The sequence below is a fragment of the Oreochromis aureus genome, linkage group 3 (genome assembly GCF_013358895.1).
Source record: "Oreochromis aureus strain Israel breed Guangdong linkage group 3, ZZ_aureus, whole genome shotgun sequence".
NCBI lineage: Eukaryota > Metazoa > Chordata > Actinopteri > Cichliformes > Cichlidae > Oreochromis > Oreochromis aureus.
The window spans coordinates 25,953,938-25,976,044 of record NC_052944.1 but is presented as its reverse complement, the minus strand read 5'-3'; the positions used below and the strand labels follow the sequence as shown (position 1 = coordinate 25,976,044).

General features: G+C 38.4%; 1 protein-coding gene across 1 annotated transcript; it reads left to right on the top strand.

Moving 5' to 3' along the window:
* The first annotated feature begins 214 nt into the window (after positions 1-214).
* LOC116335704 (low affinity immunoglobulin gamma Fc region receptor II-b-like) lies at positions 215-22,041 on the top strand. The gene is made up of 15 exons (XM_039609735.1): positions 215-475; positions 12,829-13,095; positions 14,256-14,546; positions 14,648-14,923; positions 15,072-15,371; positions 16,180-16,437; positions 18,070-18,318; positions 18,491-18,619; positions 18,779-18,794; positions 18,874-18,965; positions 19,193-19,240; positions 19,355-19,417; positions 19,514-19,571; positions 19,964-20,011; positions 20,089-22,041. Exons 4-14 carry the CDS (start codon positions 14,860-14,862, stop codon positions 19,995-19,997), a joined length of 1,311 nt encoding a protein of 436 aa, XP_039465669.1. The 5' UTR covers positions 215-475; positions 12,829-13,095; positions 14,256-14,546; positions 14,648-14,859; the 3' UTR covers positions 19,998-20,011; positions 20,089-22,041.
* The last annotated feature ends 66 nt before the right edge of the window (positions 22,042-22,107 follow it).

Below are 22,107 nucleotides of genomic sequence, written 5' to 3'. Positions count from 1 at the left end.
TTTTTTCACTTCGTTTATCTTTAAATCTCCAGCTCTGAATCCACCACTGGAGGTTTAACAGCATTGTTAGCAAACAACAGCTAACTGACAACTAATGGATCATATGTTCATAAATGTATAAAACATTTAAAAAGTATAAAAACAACTTTTTATTGTTGATTTTTAAGTCGAATTATCAGTCTGCTAATGATATATTTTATTTGATCAGCTCCTCCTAAACCCACTGTGACCCTGCAGCCATCCTGGACTCAGATATACAGCGGTGAGACAGTCACTGTCAGATGTGAGATTCAGGGAGGTGAAGGAGCTCAGTGGACGTATGAATGGAGTCCTGCCAAGTTAAACACACCTCCAACATCCAATGAATACAAAATCAACAGAGTTACTAAGTCTGACAGTGGAGGATACAGCTGTCGGGGCAGAAGAAGCTCTTCCTGGACAGAGTGGAGTGATACTATCACATTGAAAGTAACAGGCAAGTTGGACATATTTGACACATTTTAATTTATACTGCATAATGTTTCATCCAAAGACACAACAAAATACTGTCTTTCAATAATACTGTTTTTTTTTTTTTTTTGGATTAATATCATAAGTACTCTGTTAAGAGAAAACTCGGGAGGCAAGAAACACAGACTCAGCGCTTTTTACATGTACATGGACGGTGCCCCGACACAGTCTCCACACAGCGACGTGTATGAGACGAGTCACGGAGGATTCGCGCCGGGGCGCTCATATGTTCTTTATTATATAGTCAGACAGCTTGCATTCCATTCTTGGGTGGAGCATACAAAGAGAAACAATTCCCTATATGTAAGCTGAAGATATGTGAGTTCGTTGGCCATATCAGGGTTTGTCCAGCAGCTTCCTCATGCAGTGATCACACTAATGTCACCCACACACTAAGTTTAAATGAAGGTAAACACTATAAGAGTACAAACACTTTAAAACAGTAATACAAATTTCCTTTAACATATCCGTCCTCTTTTAGCAAATTTAAACTGTATATGAATCACACAGGTTTTATCAGAACATGACTACTTGCGTGTTGCATTTTCAGTCTAGTCATCATTATGTGTGTTCAAATCAGTATTTATCTATGCTTTTATCATCGTCATCATCATCTTCTTCCTCTTGAGTTACGTTTACATATGCTGCAATTGAATGGTTAATCATCCTAGAAATCATTCCTCTGAGACATGGGATAACACATGTGGTGAAAATACAAAACAATAATAATAATATTCCAACAAATATCAGGCCTTTAATCAATAGGGCCGTCCAGGATCCGCTCATCAGCCAGCCCAACCAGTCTGGTTTGCTGGCGGTCCAATCTGCTACCTGTGCTTGTTGAACATTTTTAAGTAGTTGTAGGGCATCTGTCATGTTGCTAGAATGTACATTGTCCAGGGAAACAGGGCCAAAAGCACTTTGGTTCCTGTGGACCAGTGTTTAAATTCTTGAGGCACATCACTGCCCCAGACTGCATCATGTGGTTTTACATCAATCACATCCCTCTTTCATCTGTTGTCCTCGGTTGTTGCAGTCACTTTGAAAGTGTGGTCGGAGATGAGAATCGGTGCGCACATTCCTTTTTATTTGATACATCAATGTTCACCCAATTTTTTTATCACAGGTGAAGTTTGTTGTTGTAAAATTCTGCACGCAGCTACGTCTTCTCTGCCGATTGATGGTCAAGTTCTCATAAGCAGGGAGATTATAGCCCATTTGTGAGGCTATAACTGCCTTCAACAACACCATGTCTCTGTTGCTGCAATTTCCTGTTAGTGCTTTAAACATGATACACATACTCTGGGATGGATCTGGTATTTTACCATAGATACTTGCGTGAACTGAGGTCACAGGCATGTGTGAGCAGATGTAGCAGTTTCTTTCTGCAGTTTGATTATATACATATCTGTACCATGCATTATTCATCCATGGGTGATTGTGGTCTTGAGTTATCTTGTCCAGGTGTGAGTTGTCATGTGTCCAAGCTCTCTTCTGATGCTGTGTCAAATCCGGGCGGAGCCCTAGAAGACATGCTGTGACTAGCACAGCAAGAGCAAGTGCTGCGAGGGACAGCTTCTTCATGTCGACCTGGCGCACCTGACCCCTCTGATAAGTAGACTAAAGGCGAGAAGAAAAGGGCGGGATATACCCGATCAGCCCTTCCTCCACCTTTCAGATCACCAGAGAGTAAGGGCGTCGGCGTCTCTAGGCCAAGCTGTCACTCACTTTTTTACAGTCCACGACGGGCGCTCTGCTATTTTACAAGCAGTGGGGGTCACAATCAGGACTTGATATGGCCCTTTCCACCTCGGCTCACTCCAAGACTTCCTGTTCAGCTCTCGGACCAGGATCCAGTCACCAGGTTGAGGCCTGCGAGAAATTGGAGACACATCATCTGGCAGTTTATTGCTCAATACAATTTCTTTGTTCTGAAAAAGTTGGGCCATCCAGTCTGCTATCGTCATTTCTCTAGCAGACTTCAGAAGTGGTTCGCTTGTTATTGGCAAAGGGAAAGGTCTCCCATGTATTATTTCAAAAGGTGACATAGGGCCACTTCCCTTTGATATTCTCATCCAAAATTTCACTAAGGATAAACATTCTGGCCACGGTTTCTTAGTTTCTTCCATTACTTTCCTTAACCTTTGTTTAATTGTACCATTATTTCTTTCTACCAATCCTGCACTCTGTGGATGGTAGGCACAATGGTTTTTTAATATGAAACCTAGAACTTGTGATACATTTTGTATGACTTCATTCACGAAGTGTGTGCCATTATCTGATCGGATCAAACTTGGTATGCCGTAGGTTGGAATAAAATGATTACATAAACACTTCGCTACTGATAGAGCATCTGCTCTCTTTACTGGGTATATTTCTGGCCATTTAGAAAACACGTCAATTATGACCAACGCATATTTTGACCCTTGACATTCGTTCAATTCTATGAAGTCCATGTGAATAGTATGAAAAGGATGTGGTGGAGTAGGGAAATGACCTCTCTTTGGTCTTAAGTTCCCTTGAGCGTTATGCTTTTGACATATCATGCATGTTCTTATGAATTCTTTTGCTGAATTTTCAAAATTAATGACGTAGAAATGTTATTTTACTAGAGACACCATCCCTCCTGTTGACAGATGCATCGAGCCATGTGTCACTAATGCTGCTGTTTTGTGTAAGGATTTTGGTAGTATTGGTTTTCCTGCGATTTTCATTATATCATCTGTGTCTAACTGTGCTCCGTGTTTCAACCATTGTTTCTGTTCTGTGTTAACACTGCTTTCATGTATTGCTTCTTTCCTTTTGTTTAACAACTGCTTTCCTTCCCCTGACAGTGTATGTCCCAAATACACAACTGATGGGCTCCACAGCTGTAGTTTATTCATAGACACTTTGTGTCCCTCCTGTGCTAGGTGTCTAAGCACTGCAAGGGTATTCTGTTTACAGTCTTCCTGTGTGTGTGAGGATGTTAATGGTTTCACTTCCACAACTCTGTCTGTTGTAATTACTGCATAGCCGACGGCTACTTTTAGACACTTAGCCGTCTACAAAAACGTCAGTGAAACCAGCTTGTGAGCTTTTAATAACATGCAGCTTCTGCTCTGAAAAACAAATAAAAATTAATAAAAAAAAGTGTGTAACTTGCTCATTAGCTTGGTAGTGTCCACATATTTAATTCAGCTTCTCAAACCTGTAGCTTTAACTTTTGTATACAGGGTTTGGCTTACTAGTTGTTAGTATAGGTTTGCTCTTCATCTTATCAAAGTCTCATCTAGGATGACAGGTTTACAAACAGATCAAGTGTCTCTATGCACTTGATTAGATTAGGTATTTTCCTTATTTTCTTCATCTTATATATATCATTGTACTGAGTTTGAGCAAACCTTAAGCTTGAATCAGACTACTTTTAACAATTATCCACCTCACATCATAACTGAATAAGATGCTTCTTCTCATTAATATTATGTCATTATTAATATTATTATTAATATTATTATCTCTTAATTATTTTCTCTTATTTCTATATAACATCAATAGTATACTACAAATATACAATAGTCTATTATATTATTTCATATATATTTTATTATGTATCCATCAAGGGCTGGGGGTGATCTGCAGTTTCACCCCTTCCCAAGCTGGAGACATTTACCTTTTCACACTTTCCTTGGCTGAACAATGACACAGCCTTAATATACCTCGTGCATTTCTCTAATTTATTTAATATGTTTTGTGTGAATTATCTGCTTTCATTTATTCTATTCATTCAGCTTGGTTGTCTACTCAATTTTGTTTTTTGTTTTTGTTAATACCAATTTACAGGGTGTTATCCTTCCTATTATTAGTTTGAATACCCTAAAGATAAGCTCTAATTTAATTTAACCTTTTGTTTATTACACTTTATTCCTCTTGTATTTATATGAATTCAGTTGGGTCTGTATCCAGCTCTTTTTAGACTTTGATCTCTAATCTTTATTTGACGAGGGATTATTATGTTCTTCCTAGTCTGAACTGCTTCTTTGTTTCTTACAGTCACGTACAAAATGTCCCTCTTTTCCACACCTCCAGCATGCAGTACTAGAGTCACTTTTTAGTGTTTGTTTAGGTCTGCCTCTACCTCTTGTTATTTCACTATGCACACTTTCCCTTTTCCATTCTGCAAACAACTTTTTCTTCTCTTCTTCACGTTTAATTTTTTCCTTTTTGTTTTTTGTGACACGTATTTCTTCTTTGAGTATGAATTCTAATTTAATCATAGCTTCTTCTGTACATTCTCCCGTCCATTCGGTTTTAGGTAATTTACTTTTATTCCTCCATCTTTTAACACTTATTTTTCCTGCCCCGGGGCATCTTTTTTCCATAAATGGCTCATCTTTTGTTAATTTCCCATTTTGATTCCCCATTTTTGTATTTTGATTACTATTTTGTTATTGATAAATGTATTTAATCACTTGTTATTCTTTTATTTTATATAGTTTTATACACAAAGTACAACAAATACAGTTTTCAATCCCTTAGCACGCTCGACTCGGGAGGGGGTGGTCACATGCCCTTCTACTTCTGCTAAACAGAAGCGATGTGACTTTTATGAGATAAAACTCAACCCTTTTCCTTTGTCGCCAAGTCGTGAACTGAAAACTGTGACACAGAACTAGTCTGGTCCATTAAGACCACAACGTGACTTAGTTCTCCAAAGTAAACACACACATACACACACAGTTTTAAACGCGCTGCTGCTATTTATCTTCCAGGAATATTTCACGGCTATTCCTCAGCCTAAGTACTTATTATCCATGGAGAGTCAATCCACCAGAATTTTCCAGAGATAATTTCTGGCTATCTCAACAACCAATCCAATTCATTCAGTCTCGGGTGAATGTGCCTAGACTCTTTTACTTCAGGCCTATTTTATTCTGTCTAATCGCATAGACATTTCACAATGGAGTCGTTTCTTACCCCTCCTGGAATCTCTGGAGTAGTGTTGAGGTCACTCACTGGATCCCACCGCCATGGCCCGGGGCTAAAGTCACCGACCTAGACCCGAATTTCACGTCCTAGGTTTTTTATCCTCCTCTCGGAGGGCTGTCGACAGTCTTACGGTGCCGGGTTCCCACGACGTCAGGATGCAGTGTGGACCTCAGGTTAGGGAGTCACGAACAAATTATTCGATATATTTCCCTCCTGTGCTCGAAGGACCAAAAATGTTAAGAGAAAACTCGGGAGGCAAGAAACACAGACTCAGCGCTTTTTACATGTACATGGACGGTGCCCCGACACAGTCTCCACACAGCGACGTGTATGAGACGAGTCACGGAGGATTCGCGCCGGGGCACTCGTATGTTCTTTATTATATAGTGTTAAGGTTCAAATATTGAGAGAGGAATCCATAAATAACCACAGATCCAGGCGTGTGCAATTTAGACGGCATTTTAATGAACACATGTGTGAGTTCAACAACCCAATCAGTATTGAACTGTCTTTACCATATTCAGACAACGGTTTTATAGGGTTAAGATAGTACAGCCCCCTTTTCTTTTCATAAAAGCTCTCCTCTACCCTAGAAATAAATCTATTTACTATCTGTTTCTAAAGCCTACATTATAACAACTTATTTTAAAAATCAAAAAGAGATCCCACATTTTCTTCTCATAAAATGTTCACTATTTTTCCCCAAAGCATATCCTTTATTCCCACAGTTTCCCTTTAAGTTTTGTATACAACTTCTTATTAACACCAGCAATTTATCTTCTAAACCTAATTCAGTTCATTTTACTCCTTTCTTTAGAATTAACAATCTCTGCCTCAGTTCTACCATATCTAAATTATCAAACAACCCCAATCGTTATAAAATCATACTAAAACCCATTTCAAATTAAATCTTAAACCCCTCTCTTTTTTTGACACATCTCATGTGGCAAAAAACTCAACATGCTTCACCCAAGCTTAACAAATTAACAAGGGAAAAAAGGTTAGTCATATATCATTTCTCAGAACACTTCAGCCATCTTCCTCTCCGGTATTTTGCTCCAGCCCTGAAAACCTGTGTTTAAGGAATAAGATCAATTTAATTATTATGTCAACTCTTCTCCAAATCGTTGCTCCATGCAAAGTCTGGATCCTTGGAACTTCCTGGAAACAAAACCTGTACTTAACTCTCCCCCTATATGATCCAATCTGTGTCATGACAAAAACAAACTTAAACAAAACAGTTATTAATCATGAGTTACCTCAGTTAATGGTAACTTGAATCTCATCCAACAATGTTTCCCTTTTAGCATTTTGCATTCTCCCAACAATATAATGTAATCCCATAATCTAACCCCAGTAAAAAGAAATTTTCTCCAAGCATACATCAGCAACCCAAAATCAGCATCCCCAGATTTAAGTCTCCCACTTGTCCTGCTTATGGCAAAAGCAAAACAAAGCATCCCCTTTCTTTTCCTCACATGATAAATCTGTCCACATTTATTCATTCCCACCTTAGTCCAGTCACTCACATTCACTCATGCATTCACACATGATATTTTTGCTGATACTGCAGCCTTCTGCACAAATAATGAAATGCTCCACATCAGCAAAATGAGCTCAATCACTTGTTTTATTTCGTTTTCCTTTTTAGGAAAATAGTTCGCTATACTTTTGACTGGATTGAATCGATACAATCCATTTTTAGACAGAGACTCGCCGCCAATCAGTCTCTGATTGTAATCAATTATAATCTGTAAAGCCCACCTGATTTTCGTACTTGGTAATTTTGTCAGCGCCGTCAGTTCACTCTCTTCCAGGCCTGCTTAGAACAAAAATGAAAAAAGAGAGCTGATTATTAGCTCATCAAAGTACAAAACAAAATCACCTGACAGGTTTTTTCCTAAGTGCACTGTTACAAAAACTATGGGCCCTTTTAGACATGTCCATGTTTATCAAAACTCCCTCTATTAAAATGAAAAACAACAGCCCCAAAAATCTTAAACAATCTTAAATTTCACCCATTCAACACACTGAAAACCTCGTCAAAAGATCAAAGACCGTTTGCACAATGTCACCCTTCCTCACTTTGCCATGTTTTCATTCAGCATATAATATAAACCGATTTTGACAACGTGTCATCACTACATTATAAATTTCCTGTCCAAATCTGCCCCTCTGAACAGACCTGACCACTGTAATCAAATATCCTGATACTTTACCATTATATATTTCGCCAAATAATCTTCAACAGCCACCGCTCTCTCTTGAACTGAAAGCCTCCGACACACACGCACACAGGAAGTGTCTCTGCTCCAGCTAATTTGCATAGACTCACAGCTCAACAGCCAACTTGACAAGAGAAATACCTGTTTAAACCTTATCACATTATTGAATTATTTTCATTTTCTTTCCATACTAATCACTGGTTTTGATCACTCAGTACGAGAGCACTCCTGAGTCACTCTTATAAACACTTTTCTTTTGTTTTTTCCATCTATTTTATTAAATATTCACACCATTCTCTCACTCATACAAGCCGCAAACTGATCTTCATTGCATATGCTTGTGTTCTTAATGGTTTTTATCACTATCTATGCATTACTCTTCATGAGCTTATCTCTGTAAGGTTAGTGCATTTTCTGTTTGTATGTGTGATTTTTATAAATGTTTCTTTGTGATCTTTGTGATCTTGTAAATGTTTCTTTTGCAGTGTTTCAAACTCCTTTTGACAGGGTGTGTTTTCTCTCTGGTTCATCACTGGTCATTGTTAATGACATTTCCCCTCCGCCTGTGCCCAGTGGCCTTACCTGTTAAATCCGTCTCCTCCAGTGACTCCAAGGTCACTCCGGGACTTAGGTTCAAGCAATCGTGACTGCGCCTTGCCTTAGGTTGTCCCAGGGTTTCGAGGTGGGATCTTACCCGTCATGGGCTGTCCAGCCTTCCATGCCCGCCTACTACAGGGGCCAACTGGGCAAGAGTGTTATCAGGTCTAGGGACACACTGGTTCTGGAAATTAAAGGAGTGTAAACTGCTTTCTTTATTAAACTTTCAACAATAATTTCACATGTAACAGTTTTGTACGTGCGTTTTCAATTCATTAATGTAATTGTTAGTTCATGTATTTATTTCTCTCGGTCTGTCTCTTTTCTAAACCCTGTAATTAATATAATTTTATTACTTTATTACTTTTTCTTAAAACATGCATTCGCTTCATCTTCTTAGAATTTAACTCTGTCTATTTCTCTGGGTGCTCCCCTGACATCATCAGTCACACACACACCTTCCTCTCACACACACAGCAGCACAGTATTTCCTATTTCTCTTTCCTGTTTCTACAGATTAATCAAACACTTGTTTTTTTCATACTTACAGTCTACAAACCCTCTTTAGTTTTACTAAGTCTTGGTCTAAAAACAATACACCTTCCTTTCATACACACTTTTAAATGTTCTAACTTCTTTCAGACGCCATGACTCGTCTCACACCCACTGCCTTTTCTCTCAAACTTCTCCCTTTTTCACTCACTCAGACAAATCATGCAGAGACATTCAAATCAAATACTGACAGCATTCACACGGTTAAAATCACTCAAAATACACTTTCCTATGCGTATTTTGGACATGCCTTCCATAATCAGAAAGAGCAAGTCAAAAGAAAAAGAAAAAAGGAAAACTGAAACCTCTCATCATCCTCGCAGCTTCTCACCACACACACATAACTGAAAAGATAAAACACCCCAGCATTTATGGCTCAAGATATATACATCTATCAAAATTCAGTCATTTACTATACATCCACACTAATATATTCAAACTGTATTTATACTCTCGTGATAAGCAAAACCAACCTCTTATATACAGGCATTTAGCAAAATTGGCAAACACTAGTCATAAAGCTCAATACTCTCGAAACTGAAACCACCCTCTCTGCGCGTCACCGCTCCTCATTTGCATTTTCACACACCATCAGTGCACATCCGGCTGTGCATTGGTGACACAGAGACTGATCTTACTCATAGATCTCATATTTTATATTACACAGAGACGTCTTATTAATTACAACTGCACAGATTTTTCTAGGCCTCTTAAACCTATATAATTTCGACAAATTTAATAATAACGGTCCAACCGATCAAGTCCCAGACTTTGTTGCGACCAATTTTAGCCAGTATTCCGTCCCTGACGGTGGCCCGATTGCTAATGCCCTAACCAAATTTATCGTAGCCAAAAAAGCGCAGATACCGTTCCAAACGGTAAAGTGGTCCAACCACTGGCTTATCTCAGGATGCCCTGTACCCCACGGTCAAGCCAAACCGAGCTAACCCTATTCGCTGATAGGTCAACAATGCGCGTCCACATCGAGGAGGGATCGCAACGTCCGGGCTATGCGCTTCTTAAGGGTCCCAGACTCCTCGTCCTAAAGTAATTTAGAGTAATTTGAAACAACAATCTACACCCAAAACAGGATTAAGATTGAGGCAGATCTCCCGTTGTGGACATAGGGGACTCTAACCCACAAAAATGACCATCACACGTAGACCAGATGACCAACGGGACTTTAACCCACACAATGACCAAATTCCCTATCATTCTAAGTTCACTTAGCAGTCCAACTGCTTGGCAGTCCAACTGCCTTAACTCTCTTCATTCCTTTATTCTCATTACTCAGTACTGTCACTTATACTTCATTATCATTACTTCAACCGGTAAACCTCATAAAAACTTCAGCAAAATCAAAACAGACCTTCACCAGTAGTTTCAGTGAGTAGACTTTAATTTGACATGTCCAATCTAGCACATTTTGGAAAATTCAACAGGTATGTGCCTTACCTTTGTTTAAGCCGGCTTGTCTCTCACTTCAGACCACTGACTCGTATCTGCCCATCTAATCACCACGGTCCCTGGATCTCTCCATCTACACCAAAATTCCCTCTCTCTCACCGGAACGAGCCCCCAAATGTTAAGGTTCAAATATTGAGAGAGGAATCCATAAATAACCACAGATCCAGGCGTGTGCAATTTAGACGGCATTTTAATGAACACATGTGTGAGTTCAACAACCCAATCAGTATTGAACTGTCTTTACCATATTCAGACAACGGTTTTATAGGGTTAAGATAGTACAGCCCCCTTTTCTGTTGCTAGGCAGATTTAAACAAAGCATACGTCACTCCAAAACCACAATGACTCTTAACATAGTCTAAAACAGAACATCTTCTTCGGGTCGACGCCAAGCGCTTCCTGTCTCCATCCTGCCCAGGCTTATCTGCTTATCTCCTGGAACATCAGGTGCACTTCCTGTAACAGACTACCACGTACGCCTCGACTTTGCAGTTATAAACTCCTACCTACATGAGTCTATCAAATATGTGTGTGCGTACACGTGCGAGGGCGCGTGCATGCTGTGTACTGCGTACGTGTCGTGACCTCTCGTACTATATGTGTCTGTATGTGTGTCTCGCCCTTAAATGCTCTCTTTGCTTTCAGTTTCACTTCTGCAAAAGCCTGCAACTTCAAAGACATATAACTTCCTGTCTCTGCCCTCTACACAGAAACACTGAGATCATAGAAGCATTAAAAACATTTAAATTATAGATTCAACTCAACCGTTTAAAGTGGTTCTTCTTGGACCTGTAATAAAGACTATAACCATATATTTGAACATCTGAATGCATCTAAATGCAACATCACTATTAATACTGAAATGTTAATGATGATTATAAAAATAGCAGCAAATAATAGCAGTAAAATATTTCTATTCTCAATAATAGTCAGACAGCTTGCATTCCATTCTTGGGTGGAGCATACAAAGAGAAACAACTCCCTATATGTAAACTGAAGATATGTGAGTTCGTTGGCCATATCAGGGTTTGTCCAGCAGCTTCCTCATGCAGTGATCACACTAATGTCACCCACACACTAAGTTTAAAAGAAGCTAAACACTATAAGAGTACAAACACTTTAAAACAGTAATACAAATTTCCTTTAACATACTCACAGTGAAACATTTGGAAGGAAAAAAGATTTCCACATGTGGATTTATTGCTGCACTTCCATCAGTTCTTTTGTTTTTAGTATTTTTACATTAATTTCTCGAGGTTTCAGGTTTGACCTAAAAATACAGTATAATTGTATCAGAGACTGGTCTGCTATGTAAGCCTTTCTCATTACAGGTTTCACTTGGATTCATTCCACTAATTGATCTTAATAAGGGTTTATAGCACTCTGACATGTTTCCTCAGTACGACACCAAACCCACACACACACACACACACACACACACACACACACACACACACACACACACACACACACACACACACACACACACACACACACACACACACACACACACACATACATACATTTCCCTCCATTCTGCTCCACTCTGACTCTCGGTCTCAGTCTGCCTCCCCTCCTTCAGACCCCAGCAGCTACTAAAATAAGGGAAAAGGTCATTAGTGCGGCTGGGATCAGCTGTTTCTGCCACCCACCCCTGATGCTGTCCCCTCAACCTGCAGCTGAGCCCCAAACCACACCCACCACAGGTGTTCATGAGTGTCAGAATACCTTTAATGATACGAGAAGAAGAACCTCTAATGTAGAGCAGGTCCATATGTGGATCATTTGTTTACAGTTCAGTTTATGGAAAATGACTGAGAGTTACCTTGATCTGCTGCTGATGAAGTTTTCAGTAAACTTTGCTGAGCCCACCTGCTTGATGTTTTAAACTGTTTCCTGTCACATGTTTACATTCCTTATTATTAAAAGAAAGTCTGTTTAAATCCACTGGTTCAGAAAAGTTTGGACTTGGACTATAAAATTACATATTATATCAATTATCTATAAATAGATTTTGGCAAAGCTACTGTTGTGTTCTCCAGAATAGAGTCAGTCTGATCCTGTTCTCCTTATATGTGCTTAATATTGGACATGTAATTGAGACACATGGTGCATCTTCTTATTTTGCATATGTTACCAACCAAGATTATCTTTCTTTATTGTCTTTATTGTCTTTTTATTGAATTTTTTGCATATGCTGACAACACACAGATATGTAGTACTTATGCTTAGACCATGTGACTCTGGCATGTTGAGTTCTCTTAATGACTGTCTCTGTGAGGCTCAAACTGAATATCAGCTAATGTCCTCATATCACAAAAGAAATGCAGTCATGTATTTATGTCTTTAAGTAATAATTAATACAACAAAACTTTTTTTATTGCTGATTTTCAAGTCATATTGTCTACAGCATGGAAAATTATGATTACCATTAACAAGAGCAATAAAAACTGGGACAACTTTAATAATGATTTTATATTTAAGTTTGCTAATGATATTTTTTTAACAGCTCCTCCTAAGCCCACTGTGACCCTGCAGTCATCCTGGACTCAGATATACAGAGGTGAGACAGTCACTGTCAGATGTGAGATTCAGGGAGGTGAAGGAGCTCAGTGGACGTATGAATGGAGACGAGGCCAAGTAAACATACGTCAGTCATCCAATGAATACAGAATCAGCAGAGCTGCTGAGTCTGACAGTGGAGGATACAGCTGCCGGGGCACAAGGACCTATTTGTTAACAGAGTGGAGTGATACCATCACACTGACTGTATCATGTAAGTTGGAGATCTGTTTTATCAACATTAGTAAGAATCTGTTTTTCTTGCAGCTTTGTAGCTGTTTCATTTGTGCTGCTCAGTAAAATATTTTTCATTTATTCTGATAACCAAAAACTGTGAAAAGCAGTTTTTTATTCACAGTGAAGAGAACAAAACATATCAGAGTAACTTCTCTGCTGTGCAGCTCTAATACATGAAGTGCAGAACAAATAGAACAAATGCTGAATCTGTTTCAGCTGCTCCACCACATCCACTAAGAATCCAATATTTTCTCTTCTGTATTTGTGTTATTTTTATTTTTATTTTTATTACTCCCTGTTGCACCAACATATGATGCAGTTACTTCAGTTGTTTTTAGCATGTTGTCTATTGTTGAAATGATCTTAGAGGTTTCAGGTTTTAGTTAAAGAGTCTGCTCTCATGACAAACACACACTGGATCTTTTTCACTTAATGAACTCTGAACTGCAGACGACAATATGACCTCATTTTATTGGACGCTGGTCTGTGCTGGTATGTTATTAATTTAGGCTAATGATATTTAATGAGTATAGAAATTACTCATAATCATCTCAGACCTAACATTATGTACAGCTACTTTCAGTGCCATTGATATTTATTTAGAGTTTTTTCTCTAATTGATCTTTCTGAGTTAGCTTCAGTAATTACTTCCTCCAAACCATCGATGTGTCTTTTAAAACCCATTCTGACACATCTGTGCACATCGACAGGAAATGTCAGCTTCCACAACAAAAGAATGTAAAACACACTTACAAGGTCTCATCTTAGCTATCAGAGGCTTCAACAGCAGATTTAGTAAAGAACACAAGGATATAGCATGCTAAGTACAATCAGATCGTATCAACCTGGATTACTTTCTCATTATGGATGAATTAACTAAGTCATGCTTCAAATTAATGATAGTAAATGAACTATACATTTATTAATTAATTTTAAATACTCAGAAGTAAATATTATAAAAAATTTGCTGTGCGGATCAAAACAGCATTTCAGAGTATTTTGTGTAACACACTTTGTTATAGCTTCACCAATAAAGTTTTGTGATATTTGATCATTCACATTTTCCCATCCAGTTCTTTAAATTGTTCTGATTCAGTCATTTTTACTTTTATGTTCTTGTTCTAAACTGAACTGCAGCGAAACCAAAGGCTGAACTGAGAGCTGATAGGACAGCTGTTCCAGTAGGGGGCAGTGTGACACTGAACTGCTCTGTGAGCCCATCATCATCATCATCATCATCATCTGGATGGAAATACTACTGGTACAGATATGACAGCTATTATAAACTTGTGACCTCACCGGATGCAGTGTTTCTATCAAATGAACAAATCAGTGTCTCAGAGGGAGGATACTATGAGTGCATAGGAGGAAGAGGAGAACCAGTTTACTACACAGAGTACAGTGAGGCAGTCAGGATTGACACAACTGGTGAGTTTAAATGTAACTTCCCACAAAGCACTACATCTGATTGTAACTGAACCTTTTTTGTCTTTCATGTGTTTTTATTGTACTTTCTTGAACATTAACAGTCTCAAACAGGCCTGTTGTGACTCTGTATCCAAACTGGTCTGAGATATACAGAGGAGAGACGATCACTGTCAGATGTGAGATCCATGGAGGAGACACTGAGTGGGATTATGAGTGGGAAACAAACAGCACCATAAAACCTGCAAATCAAAATGAATACAGGATTAGATCTGCTTCCTCATCCAACAGTGGAAACTATCGCTGTAAGGGCAGAATGAAAAGTTCATGGCATAAAACAACAGAGTGGAGTGATTCAGTCACACTGACAGTTTCTGACAGTAAGTCATATTTGCTTTAAGCTGTTTGAACACTTTGTAAAATGTGTTTCTGTTCATATAGACTGAGATTATTATTCTTTGTATAAACTGAGCTCACTGTTCAGAGACTGTACTACATGTTCACTGAGAGAAAATCTTTGTTGAACAGATAAACCCCGTCCTGTCCTCACTGTGTCTCCATCATGGCTGAGTCCTGGAGCCTCAGTAACTCTGAACTGTCAGGTTGAACATCCGTCTGCAGGATGGAGCTTCTACTGGTATAAAGCTGTTCCTGATCTATCAGAGAAATCCTCCAGTTATGAGCTGCTACCTGATGGCAGTGGGACTGCACAGGACTCCTACATCATTCATGGACAGACACACACAGCAGGATATGTGTGCAGAGCTGGAAGAGGAGACCCAGAGTATCACACTGATCACAGTCAACCAAAGTTTGTCTGGTCTGCAGGTCAGTTTGTTTCTCTCTAATAAATTCTGTCATCACTTTAATTCACCATTATTTTTCTTGCAGCAACATACTGACATTGAAATCCGATGTCCAATTTCAATTAAATTGCATTAAATTATTATATTTAAGTTTCCTCAAGAAGGATTAAATTGAATCTCATCCTTTCTCACTACATTCAAGTAAACTGAACTTCTGTCAGACACTTCTGTTGTTATTCAAATTCCTCCTTGTTTCATTCTCACAGAGTTAAACAAAGATGAATTTTGTCTCCAGCTCTTTTTTTAAATTTTCATGTTGATGATTTGAAAGTCTGTAAATCTGGCAGGACTCATGTGAAGCACATTATGTACACAGATGATCTCGTGGTCTTTGGTCCTCGTAGTGCTGGTCTCCAGCAGCTCCTTCACACATGTTGTTGTGCTTTTGCTGTGGAAAATGATATCAGACATGATGCCTGTAAAGTGCTGTCGTGAGCTGTACAAGCAAAGACAACAAACATTAAAGATTTGCTGATGTTAAACTGTCTGATAATGATCTGACTGTCTGTAATAAGGTCAGACACGTCAGACATCTTATTACACGACAGATGATGAAGATATTTGCTTGTGCAACAACAAACATGCACACTGTGGACAAACTGTAGGAAAGCAGGTTTACAGAAACTTCAACATTTAAATCTGTATTAATAAATCTCATTCTTAGATTTATTTGCAGTTATGGTGGGTTTAGCAAGAACTAATATTTTCACTGTGATATTTTGAATGCTAACATCTGTGAGCTTTGTCTCTTCACTGCATGTTGTTTTCAGATGTTCATTCAGCAGCGTCTCTCACAGTGAGTCCTGACAGAGTGCAACACTTCACCTCTGACTCTGTCTCACTGACCTGTGAGGGAAACTTCACTGAGTGGAGAGTGAGGAAGTTCTCTGAGGACGGCCGACTCTCTGACTGTAGGAGAATGACTGGATCCACATGTAACATCAACACATCAGAGTCAGATACTGGAGTGTACTGGTGTGAGTCTGGATCAGGAGAGTTCAGCAGTGCAGTCAACATCACTGTACAGAGTATGTTATTATACATTTACTTCTTGGATCTGAGTGATTTAGACGTCACATGAACATTTGTCCCAGCTTTGCTGTATGTGAAGTAATTCTATGTGGCAACACAAACAAAAATGAGAATTTCAGACAATTTCAGGCACCAAAACATCAAAAAATGTTCTTGGTTTTTGTTCTCTAGTTAAATTAGTATTTTATATTTTCTCCATCAGAATAAAACGCTAAAAAGCTCAACATCTCTGTCATCACATCAGATAAACTTTTATTGTCTCCATTCAGAGTAATTTAGGGAAACACATCATAACACACATAACACAATAACATGCAGGGAAAATAAAGGGAGCATCCCAACTATATTTCCAGTCGACTTAACCAAATTTTGAATTTGGGATCCGAGCTCAGAAAGTTTGTCAAACCATGTAATGATACCATAACAGATTCAACAATCTCCTTATAAAATAGCAACATGGTGCATTTATTTACTCCATGGACCCTCAGCCTTCTAAAAAATGCAAACACTGACTACATGAATAATCCACATGATGAACCCACTGTAACTGAACATCTAAACACTGTCATGTTGTCACTTGTTCAAACTTCTCTCCAGTAAATAAAACCAGGCTGAGATCTCCAATTGATCTTTGATCAAAGATCATTATAAATATGACGACGATTATTTTTCTTTATACTTAACATGAAGGTGTGTTTCTTACACCACTGCACAATCCCTTCAATCTCCGTTTTGTAAATGGCAACATCTGAATCTTTGGTTAACAGACTAAGAACTGCTGTATCATCAGAAAATGTAATCACATAGTTATTTGTACACTGATTTCCATAATTTTTTTTAATATAATATGAAAAGAACAGGAGAGCTCACACAGCCCTGTGAGACTCTTGTTCTTATAAACTGTATGTGTGAACGAGTAGAACTGACTTTAACTTCCTGTTGTGTTTTAATGAAAATAGCCAAACAACCATCTGATTATATAAGGATCCACCTTCATGTTATTTAACAGTGTATAAGTGTTTGTGGTATTAAACACTGATATTAGATCCATAAATAACAATCGTGCATAAGCTGAGGGGTTTTCTAAATGGTTTCAAATCAAGTGAGTTAAAGTAATCAAATTGTACTTCGCTTCACAAGTGCTCAACCATAATGCATTCAAAGGATTTCATTACTATTGATGTTACTGCTGCAGGTCTGTGATCATTATTTTGCTGATTGCAGCCTTTTTCTATATAGTGAGGATGAAGCTGATATCAACAGGACTCCAAGCTGGATTCAGCTCATTAGCAAATGTTTAAAGAGGAAAGCTGAAACACCATCAGGCCCACAGGCCTTATTGGTATTTAAGTTTTTAAATGTAATTATTTTTATTTCATTCTATTCACAACCCTTAGATCAGTTACTAAGTGAGTATCTGTTAGATCACATTATGAGCTTATAAAATCCAACCATCAGCCGTTCAACTTCATTTACTACATGCATTTCTTTCTTACCTGGATTCAAGTTGATCATCTGTTTCACAGAGTCGCTTCTGTGAAAATCTTCCTGAAGCTTACATGTCAGCTTTTTCTAAAAGTGTGCACCAGCTGATGTGACTGAAACAACTGTGTGTGATTGTTTCACAGATGATGGTAATGGTCCTATCCTGGTGAGTCCTGTTCATCCTGTGACTGAGGGAGCTTCTGTTAGTCTGAGCTGCAGTTTGAGAACACAAAAAATACTTTCCAATGTGTTTTTCTATCACAATGACAAACTTATTCAAAATGATACCCGAGGGGAGCTGAACATCTCTGCAGTGTCAAAGTCTGATGAAGGTTTCTACAAGTGTCAGTACTCAGGAAGAGAGTCAGCACAGAGCTGGATGTCAGTTAAAGGTCAGCAGGATCAAAACATTTCATGTGTTTTTGTAAAAATGATTTTAATGCTTGAGAAGGAACATTAGATTGTCTGTTTAATGCTTGAAGTCACCTGGATCTATTTTGTGAGAACTGAAATATGCAGTATAATAATGAGTATTATACTTTATTATTACTTAATTATTATTAGTCATTTCAGCAGCTGTGTCAGGAGCTGACAGCTCTTCATCTCCTGTGTGGTTGATGGTTGGACTGGTTTGTGGAGTCTCTCTCATTATTATTCTCCTGCTCTTGTTGTATCGCTGCAGACAGTCCAAGTGTAAGAGCCTCTTCTTTTCATGCTGTATTAGAGAGTTTATTTACTACATACACTTTAATTATTCACACATATACATGTATCCTGATCTCATGACACAAAATATCAGTGGAACAATTTATACATGACAAACATGTGTAATGACATTTGTCTCTTTCACAGATTCCTGCTTCACCAGGTTGGTAAAATACTTTTTATTATTATTTTAAACAAACATCAGTTACTTTTGAGTTTATTGTGTTTATTTCATGTTTTAGGTCGATCCAGTCTGAGAGTCACAGTCCGGGCTCCTCCACAAATCATGGAGTCAACCAGGATGAAACTCATGTGTACGGCTCTCTTCAACATGGTCAGCATTTAAACTGATCTTTATTATCATTATTAATATTGACTTTTATTAAACCTCCATTAACACAAACATTTCTCAGGTTCAGTTTGTGTTCAGCAGTTTTTCAAAGAACATTTAAAGATCTTACAGTCCTGGTTTTGACTCACACAGTGTTTCTGTTTTTGCTCTGATCTTTAGTGTAACTGTAATAAAATGATTAATGTGAGCCTGGCTTGTTTTTTCTTTAGGTACTGCTGACATCTATGAATCAGTTACACAAGTGAAGAACAGAAATGGTACAGTATATGTGCTGGAAAGCACAGAGCAGTTAGAGATGAAACTTATTTTTGATTTAATGAAACTAATTCCATGCTTTTACAATCCTGTAAAAAAAATTATCAACATTTCAGGTTCAGATGAATATGAAAATGTTGCCTCCTCTCTTATTGACTTTAAAGATCTTAGAAGAAAGAGTGAGTACATAAAACCTGTGCAGTTTAAAAATCAAACAAACATCCTTTAAAAACGTATTTTTTTTCCTTTGTGGATGAATTTGATGATCTTCACAGGGGAACACGACACACCAGAGGAGAGTGCTGTTTACTACAATGAAGTTGGGACCCACAGGTACAGTCACAACAGTCTCATTGCGTGTTTGGTTTGTTAGATCTCCACCTCACAGAAACACTTGTTGCAGATAATGTTCAGACACACTGGATACAAAGTCTGAGCTTCCTGGATGCTGTTATCACCTGCTGGCTGACTAACAGCTACTTTGAAACCAGTTTTACACAAAAGCTTTTTCTCCAGTTGCCAAGCTCAGCTCTGTATCACCTACTCTGAAGATTAGGCCACTTAAATGTGTAAAGAAGAAAATACATTTCATTTCATTTTCACATGTTTTTCACAAAAAAAATCTTTACAATACAGAACACATAACAAATGATACCATGTGTATATCAGACACCACATGTTTAAATCAATGAAAGTAAATCAGGATAATTTCCTCCTCCACACAGGTGCAGAGGTGTGTCTGAGGGCTGCACCTCCTAAACAAAGCCTATAAGGTACAGTTAACTTTACACTTCACTTTACATCGAGGGCAGACGATGTTTTTATAATAAATGTTATTGTTTTCCAACAGGAAGCCACAGATGGGACAGGCACGAGGTGCAGTCAGTGACCCCATTAAACTGATGTTTTACTGTCCTTATTTTCCTCAAGTTATTGGTTCTGTTATTAGTTACCTAACACAACCTAATGTGAGTCTTTTGACTGAAACTAACCGACTGACCTGGTGATGTCATGCTCTGTACTGACAGGATATGGCGATACCTGTGTTTTTATACCTTTAAGCAGTTATTTCTTAAATCCAGCTTCACAGTCAGAGTTACATCTGTGTCAGTTTTTGAGAGCTGGGCTCCATGATGTAAATTAGCCTTTATACATGCAGTGCTTCATATCCACTTTAATGCTGAACACCTTATGTGGCATTTTCACACAACAATACTTCTGCTCAGTATTGATTTTTCTTTTGCATGTTTGCCATCCTCCATCTTCCACTTTTACTGATTTGGTTCATGTAAACATTTCTGATGGTTTCATGTTCATCAAAATATTTTAATCTGCAGTTTCAAGTCTTAGAGATTACATCACTTTACATTCACAGACTTGAAGTTGAAGTTGTTGCTGTTCTAGGGAGACGTTTCTCTTTTGTTCTGGTATCAAATTGCTTCGTGTTTGCTGAGTTTTAAGCTCTTTCTGTTCAGCTGTCAAACTGTTGCTCATGTTTCCAGAGCAGCTTTTCTTCTGCTCAGATTAAAAATTTACAGTCATTTCTGTTTTGTTGATTTGCCAAATTGTTGCTCAGTTGTTGAGAATCACTTGTTTTCTGTTCTGTTGCCAAACTGTCTGTCAGTTTCATATAGACATTAATTTGCTCTTGTTCAGTTGCCAAGTTGCTGCTCAGTTGCTTTGAGTCAAAGTTCATCTCAGTTGACAGGTTGCATTGTAGTTTAAAAAAAAAAAACTCCTCCGTTGAGTTTCCAAACTTTCTTTCAGAATAATTTATTCTCAGTTTTCTGCTCAGACATCTGATTTTCTCCTCTTCTTTTCAGATTCAATCATCTTCTGCTCAGTTGTCTAAAGTCAAGACTGTGTCAGGGTTCCTGGGTGGTTCACCCGGTGTTTTCAGTTCATGTTCAGTTTATGTTCCACATTCATGTTTCCCGCTTCACCGTGCCAGCCCTCTGTCCCAGAGGCAGTAGGCAGCGCTCTTTCGCTGGACGGAGGTGCTTTTTTACTCTCTTGGAGCACTCAAAGCACTAATGGGCTTCATGTGCACATTAGTGCTCAACAAATTGTTTACAAATCCAAAGAGGAGAAAGTAGAAAGAACATGTGACAAAATGAACACGGCTACTTACAAACACAGCGACTGTCCTCAGACAGCACACACAATTGTCAAGTAATTCAGTTCAATTCAGTTTAATTGTCTGTTGCTGTAATTTGGTGCTTTATAAATAAAAGTTGTCAATTTTTATTATAAGGTGTCAAATCATAACCACAGTTGCCTCCATGGGCTTTATATTGTAAGGACTGTACAATAATACAGAGAAACACTCCAAATCAGACGACTATGAGTGAGCAGTTGGTGACAGTGAGAATGAAAAACTCCTTTTTAACAGGAAGAAACTTTTAACAGAACCAGGCTCAGAAAGGGGCGTTCATCTGCCACCTGCTGGGGTGACACACTGTGGAAAAGAGCCAGAAATTAATAATAACTGAGCAGCTCTTGGAATTCTTTAAATCACACAGATTTGACCTCACAGATCATTCGGTTGCTTGTGAAGACGATGGCGTACTCTAAGTGTGATTCTGGGTCAGGAGTCTGCTGTGGCACACAGACCCTCTGAAGCAGGGTGGGCAATTCATTTTCCTGAGGGGCCACATGGGAAACTGGGCCTGTTGTGGAGGGCCACATCAATAAACTGAACTCAATCCTGCTCAGTACTAATTTGATCTCTGTATAAACTGGTACTGGTAAGAGTGGATGTTACAATTAGGCAATGAAAATGTGAAACAGACAGAGTAAAAAAAAAAAGCCCTTCACAGCTTTTTGTTATTACACTGCATGTTTGTCTTGTTTTGTCTCTGCAATAACT

Coding starts and splice junctions, on each gene's coding strand:
- LOC116335704 (XM_039609735.1), top strand. CDS start 14,860: ATGAAAAGTTCATGGCATAAAACAACAGAGTGGAGTGATTCAGTCACA. Junction 18,319..18,490: donor GAGCTGGATGTCAGTTAAAG/GTCAGCAGGATC, acceptor AATTATTATTAG/TCATTTCAGCAGCTGTGTCA. Junction 19,241..19,354: donor ACAAGTGAAGAACAGAAATG/GTACAGTATATG, acceptor TCAACATTTCAG/GTTCAGATGAATATGAAAAT.